Source organism: Egretta garzetta, unplaced genomic scaffold (assembly GCF_000687185.1).
Source record: "Egretta garzetta isolate BGI_Z169 unplaced genomic scaffold, ASM68718v1 scaffold4, whole genome shotgun sequence".
NCBI lineage: Eukaryota > Metazoa > Chordata > Aves > Pelecaniformes > Ardeidae > Egretta > Egretta garzetta.
Genome location: NW_009259329.1, coordinates 1,188,280 through 1,202,272, shown reverse-complemented (window position 1 = coordinate 1,202,272; position 13,993 = coordinate 1,188,280). Strand labels below are relative to the sequence as shown.

Here is a 13,993-nt window from a genome sequence, read left to right as displayed (position 1 = left end):
TCTTCTATGTCCAGGAATAAGCAACACGGCCAAAATCTCAGTAAAACCCTAACAAATGAAGAAACAGAACCTGTCTGTCTCAAGTTTTGGCTATGTCCTTTTTATACCTTCTCTGACGGGCAGCTATGTTATTCCCCGGAAAGTAATACAACTCATGAGATTCCAGACTGATCTGCCCTACATATCACCCCTAAAGGAAAAAAAAAAAAGCATGTAGATGTTAATATTCAGCCAAAAGAAAGGAAACAAAGGGTATCCATCACAAGGCAGTGGAGGGAGGGACACTCATTCACCGGCCACCCTGGTCACTAACAGAGACAGCACGACGTGACTCAGCATCTCAACACTACGAAGTGTTAAGTTCTACCACAGCTACAAGATCCACACTGAGCTAATAAAACAAATCACAAGTAACTAAAAATACTAAAATTGTGGTAAAAACCAAACCAAACAGCACTTCGCTCCCAGAAATGTCGGCTCAAGCAATGTAACATCATTTTCTTTAAGACCATGTGTTCCACTCCAAGTGGGTGATTCAATAACAAATTATGTGTTTATAGGGATTAAAAAACATCAGCATTTAGGAAAATAAATAACCCAAGCTCTGGAAACAAAATTAATTGATGAGACATAATGGAAGGGGTTTCAGAAAGTGAAAAGGATTACTGGATTCCAGGTTTTCTTGTATTTTTGTACTAAAAGCATTTCAATTAAAATTATGACTGTCTGCTACCCAGTCTGTCATCCCTCTCCACAGTTCCTCTTTTTAATGCACAGTTTAAGTGGCTCTCATTAAAGCTACTAATAAAGAAGCACATTTTAAGTGATTAGCACCAATAACATGGCAACACATTAACATTCTCTCCATGGGCTCCATAGCTCTCCCAGTGAGCCCATTTACAGCTCAGCTATTCATTTTCCATATTAATTGCACACTCATTTCTCCATAGTAAACTTCTCCATAGTACAGGGGACTGATGCGTGGGACAGGGAGAATGTCCAAGCAGGGACACTGCTTCACTGTAGTCTCAACTAAGTTACAAACAGCAAGAGACTCAGTATTACTCACGCGGACTTTGGTGGGGTATTTCAGATTCTACAGAACGCAGGTCATCTGCATTTACTGACTTTTTAATAGATGAAAAGTAACTTTTTATAAAACCTGGCAAATGACTAAACTGAACTGCAGCTTTGAAATGCAACAGTTCTCAGCAGCAATTTTCAATATTATTTGTATGTAGGGATCATGGCTCTCAGTGCACAGGAAAACAAAATACCCCAAAAAATATGCCCTAGGACATTTACACCCATTTATTCTATATTTATCCTACGCAACCAGTTGCTCCCTTCAACACCCTCCCATTTTTTAGTCAAGTATGAAACAGTCAACAGAACGTCAGACTATCGGCAGGAAATGCCATTACTATGAATTTGTCTACTTTCTGGATAAAAACAGTATCAGAGCATTTTTTATTTTTGCCTCAGAATAGAGTCTTCCAGATTTTCCTGCCTGCTTCTGCTGCACCAACTTCAACAACAGATTTAAATCATTAAACTATGCCTCACTGAAGATGAAACACGTAGATTTTGAGTTAATGATTCTGGGATAGGAGCTTTTTTTAGCTGGGCAGCACTTAGAACATTTGCAAGTGAACAAAAATAGCAACAAAAAACCAAACACAACATCAACAAATTAAAAAAATATATACTTCTGCAGTCAGATATCTTCCCTGAAGCTTCCAGCATTACCAACTGGAAATCAGCAGAAATGCCAAGGACAGGACGCTCAAGTCTGTGCTGGCTGTTGGTGCTGGGGGCGGGCGGCCGTGTACCGGGCGACCTTGGCTGGCAGTCAGGCAAGAACTCATGCACTTGTACGCGGTTTGCGGCAGCTGAGGCTGGCACTTTGTAAGGCCGAAAATTTACAGACAGCCTGGTGAGAGGTGGAAGTTTATCACAGCTTGAGCTAGCCCTGTTTTTTTGGCGGGTTTTTTTGTTAAGATGGCCTTTATTGCACTGTAAAGACAAAGCAGGATGAGGCCGGAATAAAAGGAAAGTCCCCAAATATAGCGTGTATCATTACAGAAGGAAATGAGGACTCCACTGGATAGCCTCCATGAACGCCACTGCTGAATTTGTAAGCACTTCCCTACTGAAGACTGGAAGTAATCAATGCTGATCTGTATACAGAGCATTTATAGCGTAGGAAGAAATAATAGTTTCTAGCACCCTTTTCCCCCACAAACTGCATATACAGAGGTATCAGGAAGACCCCCCGGGCTGCATTCCACACAACTAGAGCAACAGTTCTCACCTCACCGTAACAAACCCCGTATTACACATGGAGATGCATAACAGGTCTCTTATTAAATCCATTTCCAAGAAACAGAAGCCTTAGATCTCAATGCCTCAAAATTCAAGGGTTTTTCCATCAAGTTTAGTTAGGTTGTGGTGTGTCAGAAGACTGAGCTTTGAGCAAACCTTTGCATCGCAGGAAAACTCACCAACAGGAGGACAAGGTTTCTGACTCTGAAGCTATTACACCAATGCAGGTTCATCAAGCACATCTTGCAAGATTAAATCACAGCAGCCAGCTCAATATCAATTCTTTAACCATCGGCTTAAAAATCAAGGGTAGGATTCTCCCCTGGGACGCTTCAGTTTTCACTGAGAACACACCCATGTGTTCTTCCAAACACAGGAGGAAGCAAGGCTTACCTTTTGCCAGGCGTTCCAATCTTTTGCCATGTTCTGGAGGTATGGCATACCTAGGAGAAAGCAAATACAAAGGAAAAAAGAATTAAAATCAGACCATCACCTGAAAACAGTGGAAGAAAAAGAAGGCTAGAAATAAGTGTGGCAATAGCTTCTAGCACAGCGCACTTACAATTAATGTCTGGAAATAAACCCAAAATTTTAGAAGTCTGGAAGGTATCAGTAGCACATAATTATAATACATGGAAGAAAGCCAGTATTTTTATTAAAAAGTCCTTAGACATGTTATATGATGTGTGTTATTTTACTGCAATTTTTTTTTAAACAGCATCACAGGTAGAAGGAGAACCAAGAAGGCAAAGTGATGATACAGCACTGGAAAAATATGGAAATAAATCAGCACAGGGAGCAGCAGGCATGTTTTCTGCAGGAAAGATATCAGCAAAATAAAACCATGAAGCTGTGATAAAGATTAACACACAAGAAATTTTGGATGGGCTGAGAAGGTGTGAAGGAGGGTCTATGTACATTGGCATATCTACAGCGAACAAAGATAAATTTTTCCAAAGAAAACTCTGTGCAAATCTTTTTTGCTTTTATTAAAAAAAGTAAATACTCTTCATCACAGATGAAGTAGTTAATCGTTATATCCATGCTGGATTGTATTGTCTGATGTGAAATAACAGAATTAAACCATTTGATAATTTTCTTGATGAGGTGAATGAAAAAGCAGGGTCTTCTGAGGAAAGCAACATTAAAGGTGTACGGAACAACTTCTACACTTTTTAAAGACAGTTTTGTATGATTGGGGTAAAGAGTGCAAAAGAATTTGATGAAATGTTGGGGTTTTTTCCCTGCAAGTGCAAAGTATTGGACATATAATTCTGGAAAAAAAAAAATCAACTGCCTAAAGTCACACACAAGCCTAATTGCGACTCTCTTGTGATCATTGGAAAACAGCAACGGAGTCCTACTTCTGAAACAGCTTTGCCATGTGAAGAGACAATACGCTAGGTTATAGAATAACAAAGATCATTAACTTCACCACTCAGAAGCCTTCCACTGAGCTCATTTGTGTGTGCAGCCGCTGATGACTGCTGCATACGTGCTCGGTCCGCTTCCGAAAGTTAACAAGACATTTCTGTTTTCTTACAAGCAATTTGGACACTTTACAAATAGTTGAGAAACAGTGCTCTGTGTGATGTTTATTTAAAAAAAAAAAAAAAAAATTAGGAAAGTTGGTTTTCTTCCCCAGACCTTGGTAGTTACCATACTGCTTTGAAGTTATAGAACCTTGGTATCCACAGAAGCAAAAATCAGGCACCAAAGATTTTACACGTTCAGGTTATAACGAGGTAGCTGAATGCCACGATACACTTAGACATGTTGAACATGATGACAACACACAAGAACGTCAATGAAATTTTGTAAATTGTTGTTTACATACTGCATCAAATTAAATGTGGCTCTTACGCCGTTTTTGTAACGGAGAATTTTGAAAATTTACGTTTGCGAGAATGACATTTATTGCCAGCTGTAACTTTTGTTCAATGTGAATAATAAAAAATGCATTATTTTTGTTATTTCGAATAAAAATGTCAAAACCATCATGTCTCATTATAGCAAGCTGCAAACAGGATATTGTAGCGGGCAACTGCACGATTGCAACAAGAAGTAAAAAGTCCTGCTCTACTTCTGGTAGGATCGCTCAACATACACCTGATATTAGAGGACTTTCAGCCAGTCCCCTTGCTCAGCTTCTCAATTTTCAAGTCTAAAGTTCTATCTGTTTCTCCTGACATTGTAGATGAAGTCACATCCCGCACTGCATTTGTAGAAAGCTAAAATTTACCTATTGCGGTCTGGCAGGTTAGAAAGGGTACCAGAGGACAGAAATTATACAGAGGATGCTTCAAGATGTAGGCATTAAGCCGATTTACACTGATGGCTTAAAAAAAAAAAAAAATCTAAGGGAAAACACTATGTAGCACCTCATCTTGTAAAATAATAAATATAGCAATGGACTCCCAACATCCTCTGACCAAAGTCTGACAGTGCCTTAAATTGCATAATTATCAAACAATTCATTTGTCCAGGACAAAGCTAGTAGCTTTCATTTTACAAAGACCATTCATCACTTACATAAATGTGATAAAACTAATCCCGATCCAAAGCTCCTTTGTGGGATTAATGTCCCTTAAAACAGGGAAATGAGACATTCCATTCCTTCTGGGAAAAATGCTGAAGGATTGGGAAAGAACTAATTTATGGCTACAAGGCTGCTGATGATTAATGTAATATCCCCAGTCTACAATGCAACCTTCACTTAATTAGTGCCTGTAATTGGGAGTTGTAAAGATAAGATTAATTGAATCTTGAGGATGTTAAAAGTTTAATACATTGGAACATGGTTATTGTGTTATCTAAAACTGCAGACTGCAAAAAGCCAAGCTGAGCTTTAGAGAACGGTCCATGGGGAGACAAAGAAAAAGGACTTGCTTGGATAGAAACCAGCAAGAGAGGAGGAATTTCCAGCTTATAAAAAAGAACTGTATGTAATAATATACAAAGCAGAATACCCTACCACGGAACAGCATCTCGGTAACCGCTGACTCCAATTTTAGAAATTAACTTTCTTGCTTCCTAAAAGACTGGCCCAAACAGAGCCTATACATTTTTATAGGTTTATTCTTAGGAATTAAGATGAATTAACAGCAGAAGAGAATTAAAAGTAGGTCAAATTCTGCTTTAAGAGTTACACTCACAAATCTGACTGATTTACATAAAGATAGGCAATAAAGAAAAAATTTGGGCTGCTATTTAAAACCAGTAAGAGAAACAGAAGGCCTCTGCTAGCATTGCACAGATTGAGCTCATTCTAGACAGAAAATGATTGATTACGAGGTAGAATAACAATGGAGGCGACATGGAAAGATTAGAAATTGCTGCAATCAAAGGAGTACTGTTATTGAGCATATAAACATCCACGAAGGGCTGTATGGCCTTATGGTACCATCCTCCTGCTTTCACTCTGAAAAACAGCCAGGCACTTGTTGGGGACAAAAATCCCTGACAGAGGGAACTGACAAAATCCTGTCATTCGGTACGATTCGCTCCCATCCCTCCTGCACCCATACGCTGGGGCTCAGATCAGCCGCAGAAGATCTTTAATTCCAGAGACAACCGACAAGATTATGCATGGTAAAGCGTATCCAATAATTTCCTTTTCTATATGCATCACTTCGACTGCTTTTTTCATCAAATAGCATGCTGCTTTTTCCTTGAGTATCCCAGCCCAAATCTAAATGGAGTAGATTTCCCCTAAAAAAATACCAAAATCAAAAAACACCATATCAAAATCTTAATAAAAAAAAAAAAAAAAAAAAAAAAAAAGAAAAAAATGCATATAAAGCCACTTCCATTCTCTGTCCCGTTCAGATCATAGCTCAAATGCATTCCACAAAGGAAAGAGAAGAAAAAAACCACAGAACAAGTAAAATACCACTTTTGTATCAATTGGCCAAAATAGACTACGGTACCCAGGAAACATCTTGAGTTGGGCTGTGTCGAGACTATCAGACTGAGAACTGCCCGATGCTTCACCCCTGTTGGCAGAAGCAGTTCCATAACATCCCTCTGCCTGGGGAAAATTGAATTAGGAGTAGAGCAGGACTAACTTTGATCCAGCCTTGAGCAGACGCTTCCTTTTCACCACAGCAACGATGAAGCACAGATTTTCCACTGCCCCAAACAACCTAAACTAACAAGAAGCGGTGGTGGCAGCATAAATATTTTAACAGCCCTGCTTAAGAACCATCTTTTTATAGACGACTACTGCTTCAGGCTTCAAGAGAAAACATCTGAAACAGCCAACAGAAAACACAACACTGCCAAAAAAGCTGACCTTGAGCCACTGCTTCAAGTGCAGAATCTGTCCTTCTGGTTCAATCTGGCTGCCCCATAAAAGTGAAGTTACATAAATAGTGCTAAACCAGCAACTGAGCAAGAGAGGAGGAATTTCCAGCTTATAAAAAAGAACTGTATGTAATAATATACAAAGCAGAATACCCTACCACGGAACAGCATCTCGGTAACCGCTGACTCCAATTTTAGAAATTAACTTTCTTGCTTCCTAAAAGACTGGCCCAAACAGAGCCTATACATTTTTATAGGTTTATTCTTAGGAATTAAGATGAATTAACAGCAGAAGAGAATTAAAAGTAGGTCAAATTCTGCTTTAAGAGTTACACTCACAAATCTGACTGATTTACATAAAGATAGGCAATAAAGAAAAAATTTGGGCTGCTATTTAAAACCAGTAAGAGAAACAGAAGGCCTCTGCTAGCATTGCACAGATTGAGCTCATTCTAGACAGAAAATGATTGATTACGAGGTAGAATAACAATGGAGGCGACATGGAAAGATTAGAAATTGCTGCAATCAAAGGAGTACTGTTATTGAGCATATAAACATCCACGAAGGGCTGTATGGCCTTATGGTACCATCCTCCTGCTTTCACTCTGAAAAACAGCCAGGCACTTGTTGGGGACAAAAATCCCTGACAGAGGGAACTGACAAAATCCTGTCATTCGGTACGATTCGCTCCCATCCCTCCTGCACCCATACGCTGGGGCTCAGATCAGCCGCAGAAGATCTTTAATTCCAGAGACAACCGACAAGATTATGCATGGTAAAGCGTATCCAATAATTTCCTTTTCTATATGCATCACTTCGACTGCTTTTTTCATCAAATAGCATGCTGCTTTTTCCTTGAGTATCCCAGCCCAAATCTAAATGGAGTAGATTTCCCCTAAAAAAATACCAAAATCAAAAAGAAAGAGAAGAAAAAAACCACAGAACAAGTAAAATACCACTTTTGTATCAATTGGCCAAAATAGACTACGGTACCCAGGAAACATCTTGAGTTGGGCTGTGTCGAGACTATCAGACTGAGAACTGCCCGATGCTTCACCCCTGTTGGCAGAAGCAGTTCCATAACATCCCTCTGCCTGGGGAAAATTGAATTAGGAGTAGAGCAGGACTAACTTTGATCCAGCCTTGAGCAGACGCTTCCTTTTCACCACAGCAACGATGAAGCACAGATTTTCCACTGCCCCAAACAACCTAAACTAACAAGAAGCGGTGGTGGCAGCATAAATATTTTAACAGCCCTGCTTAAGAACCATCTTTTTATAGACGACTACTGCTTCAGAGAAAACATCTGCAACAGCCAACAGAAAACACAACACTGCCAAAAAAGCTGACCTTGAGCCACTGCTTCAAGTGCAGAATCTGTCCTTCTGGTTCAATCTGGCTGCCCCATAAAAGTGAAGTTACATAAATAGTGCTAAACCAGCAACTGTTTTAAGATATATCAAACTTCCAAGAAACTGGGCTTGCAAACAAACCAGGAGACTAATGCCTTAAGCACGTACTTCCAAGGGTCAACCTTGCAGCGGCTGACCAAGACAAAGGGCCAAGCTTAACCCGAAAACCTGGCACTCAGCAATTTGTCGGATTACAGCATGAATAATGTCTTGCTGCTTTGCCAGGGAACACAAGATTTACAGAACAGGAAAAAAAAAAAAAAAAATCTCAAGATAAAAAAAGTTATAGCTGTATGACTCAAATGTCATCGTACCCTGAACTCAACAATCTGAAAAGTAATATACTGATCCTTTTAAATTACCTTTTTCTACTTTCTACCAAAACAAAAGCAGGGCCCTGAAATGGATTAAGTACCACTTCTGCAAATACGGAACTTGCTGTTCTACTTGAAAGACTTTCAGCTTCCCAACTTGTTTCACGAAACCCAATTCCAGCATTTCTGATCTCTACCTCCGTGTAATTTTCTCAGTTCTTGAGTATACTTCAAAACTGATTCTGACTGTAATTACCAGGGTCATGGGTCCGGAAGGTATTTGCCCCAAAGATACAAACGTGTTAGATAAGCATTTCCCTATGGAGGTGGTTTGCTTTTGTTACCATACCTTTAACTGGGCAGTCTCCTCCTTTTTACCCTTAACACAAAAGAAAGATCCTTCCCATTTGCCATAAAGGATGTCATTAATAGCGTAATTTTCTTGGTGTTTTGTTTATTCCCCTGGAATGGCTTGATGGATGCGGATAATTATCAGACTATAAAAGCCAGCAAATGTGCTATTTTCTATCGCTCTAAATCATCAAACAAATAAAGTGTGAAACAGCATTTTTGAATACAATTTTCTCCTCTAATGGCTTAGAATTATTATCAGGAACAATGAAAATAAATAAGCAAATGTCTTGTGAGTTAAGAATTAAATGAGTGTGTCAGTAAAAAAGAGCAGACAGACCATCCTGGGATACAAGGACCAGTTTAGAAGCCATTAAGCGATGACATAACAGGGAATTCACTACGGCAGCGACAGTTTCCAGCATCAGGTGCTCTTCAGGGACTTTCCAGTCTGGTTCAGATTCCGTCCTCACCGCTGCTTCTTCAAAGGGGGTGCAATTCAATTTTGTTGTCTTCTTGGTCACTGAAAGCTATTAAAAACTTTATCCATAACAAAGACAATCCTCTTCTGGTTTCTCTCCATTTAAGAAGAGACTCTTCTCACCTGAAGCTATCCCTAGCTTTGGCAGAGGACCAGACCACTCTGTCCCTTAGTTCAACCTCCCCCAAAGCTTCCAAGACCTCTTCTTGCTGCAGTTGTCACACACACAGAGACGAGTTTTTGATACCACCTTGCCTGCCCACCTCATTACACGTCAGCCTCTCCTTGCACCAACACAGAGTAGTTAAGTGGTGATTAGATTACTAAATCATGTACCCACTCTCTCCTAAAGATCACAGAATCACAGAATGTTTTGGGTTGGAAGAGACCCCCAGAGGTCACCCAGCCCAACCCCCCTGCAGGAGCAGGGACACCTTGAACCACATCAGGTTGCTCACAGCCCCATCCAACCTGGCCTGGAATGTTCCCAGGGATGGGGCCTCCACCCCCTCTCTGGGCAACCCCTGCCAGGGTTTCACCACCCTCACTGGAAAGAATTTCTTCCTTAGATCCAGTCTAAACCTACCCTGGTTTAGTTTAAAGCCATCCCCCCTTGTCCTGTCCCAGCTGGCCCTACTAAAAAGCTTGTCCCCCCCCTTTCCTCTGGGCCCCCTTTAAGCCCTGACCGGCCGCACTCAGCTCTGCCCGCAGCCTTCTCTTCTCCAGGCCTGGCCTCATAGGAGAGGGGCTCCAGACTGGGCACCATGGGCAGGAGGAGGTTCAACCACAGGGCTTTGGAAATGTCACTTCAGTCCGATTCATGGGAGAAGGTACGAAAGTTAATTTCACAGTGTCTGCACAAGGTCTGGCCAAACAGGCCCCATGCAGTTTAACATGCTATAATTACTGAAATAAGGAACAGAAACAAAAAGAGGACAGCACATTTAAAATGCCTAAGACCACGTGTCAAGCTGGGGGTTAGTTATCTGTCTTCAAAGCAGATTTAGTTGTGCCAAGAATACTGACCCTTCGAAGATTCAAAATGCCAACCTACTCTCTATCATGACAGACAGAATGAAAAGCTATTATTTCAATCTCTGTAAGACAAAGTGTGTCCTTAAATGCATAATCTGAACCCTGACCTTCAACATCTTTAACCCCCTCCGACAGGAGCAATGCCTCCAAAGAAAACCCCTTAGTCTATCAAGAATATTTATCACCCAGTAGAAGCCATTAAGAACCACCACTACATACAAGGTAGTCCCTCGTTTGCAAAGTTCATATCCTGCTTCGAAGGCCTAATTTTTCTACAAGGTAAAATATTTATAATACTACATCTCCTGGCAGTGTCAAAATAAACCTCAGAGCAACAAAAGTCATTTTTCCACACTACTTTTAAGCTGTTTTGCAGCCTGTATGGAAAAAAAAAAAAGGCATTTCAACACGAAGAATGGATTGTTCCTTCATCTCCCTCTCCTTCATGGTCACCTCTCTTTTCCTCACCTTTACTTTCCGCCAAGTTTAACCTCCCTTCATCCCTCTCTCCCTCCCAGTTTGTTAAAACACAGAAATCAACTCCTTTTCTTCTTCTCCTCATCAATACCTGAGGTTACCCCACAGTGAATTAGCTTGAAGTATCCAGTTTCCCTCCTCAAGATCACCGTTTGGAAAGGACAATCTCCAGCCTCCCTCAGCTGTCCCCTTCTGTTGTGGCTCCTTTACATCAGGAATGCAAACACGTGCTTTGGAGATAAGATCGCACACGGATCCAAGAGCTCCTTGTTCCTAGGAAAGAACCTTTATCGAGTGTCTGCAGTTTTATCTTTAATGGATCATTTTACAGGACAATAGATGATGGAATTCAGTATCTTTAACCAGCAGTGTCAATGATTTCAAATAATGACATTTTTATTGAAATACACGTAGGTAGAAAGATAAACACAGAGGCTGGGGAGTATCTGCTCAAAAAGCCATAATAAGGAGTAAATAGGTAATGACAGAACAAGATTACAACCACACAAACGCAGCAAATGAACCTGTCTTCTAAAGCTCGGAGAAAAATGAGTTCTGCAGGCAGCTGCTCAAATACAATCCTCTGGGAACCAGCACAGGAAGAAAACCAGGACAAGACCTGCTCAGATAGGGCCTGGGTCACACTAAGCAGTCTCGGCACCGACACCACCAGGCCTGTTGCGCTCGAGAAGATCTCTTTTCCAGCCACGTATCTGCTTAATTAACAACCCCATTGCCAAGCACAGTATGGAGAAAGAGCAAGCAATTTTGCTGTGAACAAAACAGTAAGCAAGATGAGAAACTTCCTCCTCCCCTCAAGAAACTAAAGTTTGTGCCATTGCAAACTCTCCATTTGTTTTCCAGAAACGATGGACATCTCGCGTCACTCTGGAGTTGGGATCAAATCCTTATGGATTGAAGATTAGAGTCAAACCCAACTTGTGCCAATCACATACTGCTAAAAGACTCTTTTAACCCTCAACGTTGCCATCAGCTCGAAATCTTATTAAAAGAGGCATTAGTTTCAAGAAGTGACATTAGGCAGCAGCTTTTTAAAACTCTGATTTTAAAGCAATAAGAATTTTCAAGAGCTACACCTGAACTTGTAACGCCAAGATTTGCAAAAAACAACTGAGCAATTGGCTACTTTTGCAGTGTTTCCCTAACCCAAGCCTCAATGAATAGAGATTTTTTTTCAGAATTAAAATGCCATTTTGAAATACTATTTTAAAACAGAGAGTTTAATATGAACAACCATCTGCTCTTGGAAAGACTATCACTGTACCAGTCCAGTTAGCTTCATAGCAACAAATGCCAGGCACAAAGCACAAAATTACAAATCGCATTGGAGTGACTCTCCTTCCACATGTACAAAATAAACCCATCGCCTGCTTCTGCAGGCAGTGAATGAGCAGCATGAAAGGGGGTATTTTACTAAGAAAAGGTGTTTGGGGAAAACCACTATGAAATCATTTATTCATTCAGTTTGGCCAAGAAGATAATTAGTATACAATTCAACAGAGATGAATGACTACAATATTCATCCCCTTGCCATTCTCCGTTATTTGTTTTGAAGAACCTGCTCACATCAGATTTATTTCCCAAAACTGGCAATCAGACTATTAATTATCAGTTGCTTTTTGTAGTGGATACTGTACAAATATAAAGAAAAGCAAAGATTATGCTTCAAAGGCCTTATATTAAAAAAAAAAAACCCAAACCTCACTGCAACTCTCTTTCTCCTGAAACAAGGAGAAAAAAGGTAACCGGGGAGATCACAGATGTTCTATCTTGTACCAAGTGGCCTGTGAGAGCTGTCTCCTTTCCTGGGCACAGGCACACGTACGTTTCTGTTCACTGCTTTTGGAAAAACATACGGATCATTGCCTACAACAGAACAAGAGAAATCTGCTCACTGGTAATGAAAGGTATTTTGGACTAGGAAACCCCTTGTGCTAGAGAAGCCATGACTCCACACACACACTCTTTTCTTTTTTGAGGGGGGAAAAAAAAAAAAAGAAAACATTCCAAAGGTTTAATGCCCCACATCCATCAAGTCGCACGGTTTCATACAGCTGCTACTTTGGAGCCAGCGCCTATGCTCGTCAGCATCAAAGCCAGAAGTGTTATAGCTAAGATTTGATAAAGATCAGTGACACAGTTTGTAAAGTTTCCTTTATTTCTTCTACTTGATCCCCTTTGTCACGTTGATTGGCCAGTTAGAAATGAAGTGAATAGAAACCCAGCATATATATTACTTAGAACATTAACTAGTTAACAATTGCACAGCACTCAGACCACGCAGAGTGCTATTTAAGTACTGTCATTACTATAGGCTTCTGTTATTTTAAACTACACTTGTACTGCACTTGGCATCACCCAACGTCAATTTTCTCTGCTGAGTAAAGAAAAAATCCCCGCTGATTTCTGCCAATGTGTTAACAAAATGTGAATAAAGACAAAGCTCTGCAGTACCGTTCTTGGTTCCTTCTGGTCTTTCCAACCCCTGCTTTCAGCACCATGCCAAGCCAGAATTTGCAAGCTCATTCTCCCACAGGGCCCAAGTCAGATCAGGCTGAAAGAGTTATACGAAGCATGGAAGCACATCTCCCTCCCATCTCGTCTCAGTGGCAGAGCGCCCTGTTCAAAAGCCTCAGTTATTAAAACCAATCTGTGATCCTGTCAGACTTCCGTAGATCTTCATTTCAAATCAGGCCTGAGCTTTGAGCAGACACTTTCAAAACGCAAGAATGAGTTGCAGCAAGAGCCTTCTTGGATCAAAGACATGCTGCTCTCATTCCAGACTAGGACTACTGAGCTGTGATGAATTATTAGTGCTGGCGGAACCAGCAGTACATGCATTAAACACCGTGTCAGTGGAGTAGGAGCCCACTCCAAGACAGTGCTGTAAAAACGAGGATGTGATCACAGATCAGCATTACCACCTTCCAAGATCATTACGGAACGGTACAGAGACAAACCATAGATTGGAAGGATCTCCATTTTGCTAGGTTAGGTACAACAACGTACAGACGAGCCCCACGCTCTAGGAGTTTATAACTTCAACAAATTAACTAAATGGGCCCAGTAAAGATGGACATAAAATGCACAGACTGAAAACTAAAACAGCAGCAAAGTTTATACTAATACCATGTCTTCTGCAGTGGATTTAGACAAGAGTAAGAAACAGAAAGAGGACTTTGGAGGGGGAAGAACATACACAGAACAGAGCTGAGTGAAAGGAGGAGGGAGACGGAACGGGTAGGAGCAGCCAGCTGGATGGCTGAGTCCTT

At 40.7% G+C, this 13,993-nt stretch overlaps 1 protein-coding gene across 4 annotated transcripts in view; it reads right to left on the bottom strand.

Annotated features, from left to right (window-relative positions):
- KDM4B (lysine demethylase 4B) overlaps positions 1–13,993 on the bottom strand; it is an 82,547-nt gene that overhangs the window by 55,057 nt on the left and 13,497 nt on the right. For all 4 annotated transcript variants that reach the window (XM_035892271.1, XM_035892272.1, XM_035892273.1 and 1 more), the window contains exon 5: positions 2,719–2,768. In XM_035892271.1, coding sequence (XP_035748164.1) covers positions 2,719–2,768 — 50 coding nt within the window. The remainder of the gene's footprint in view (positions 1–2,718; positions 2,769–13,993) is intronic.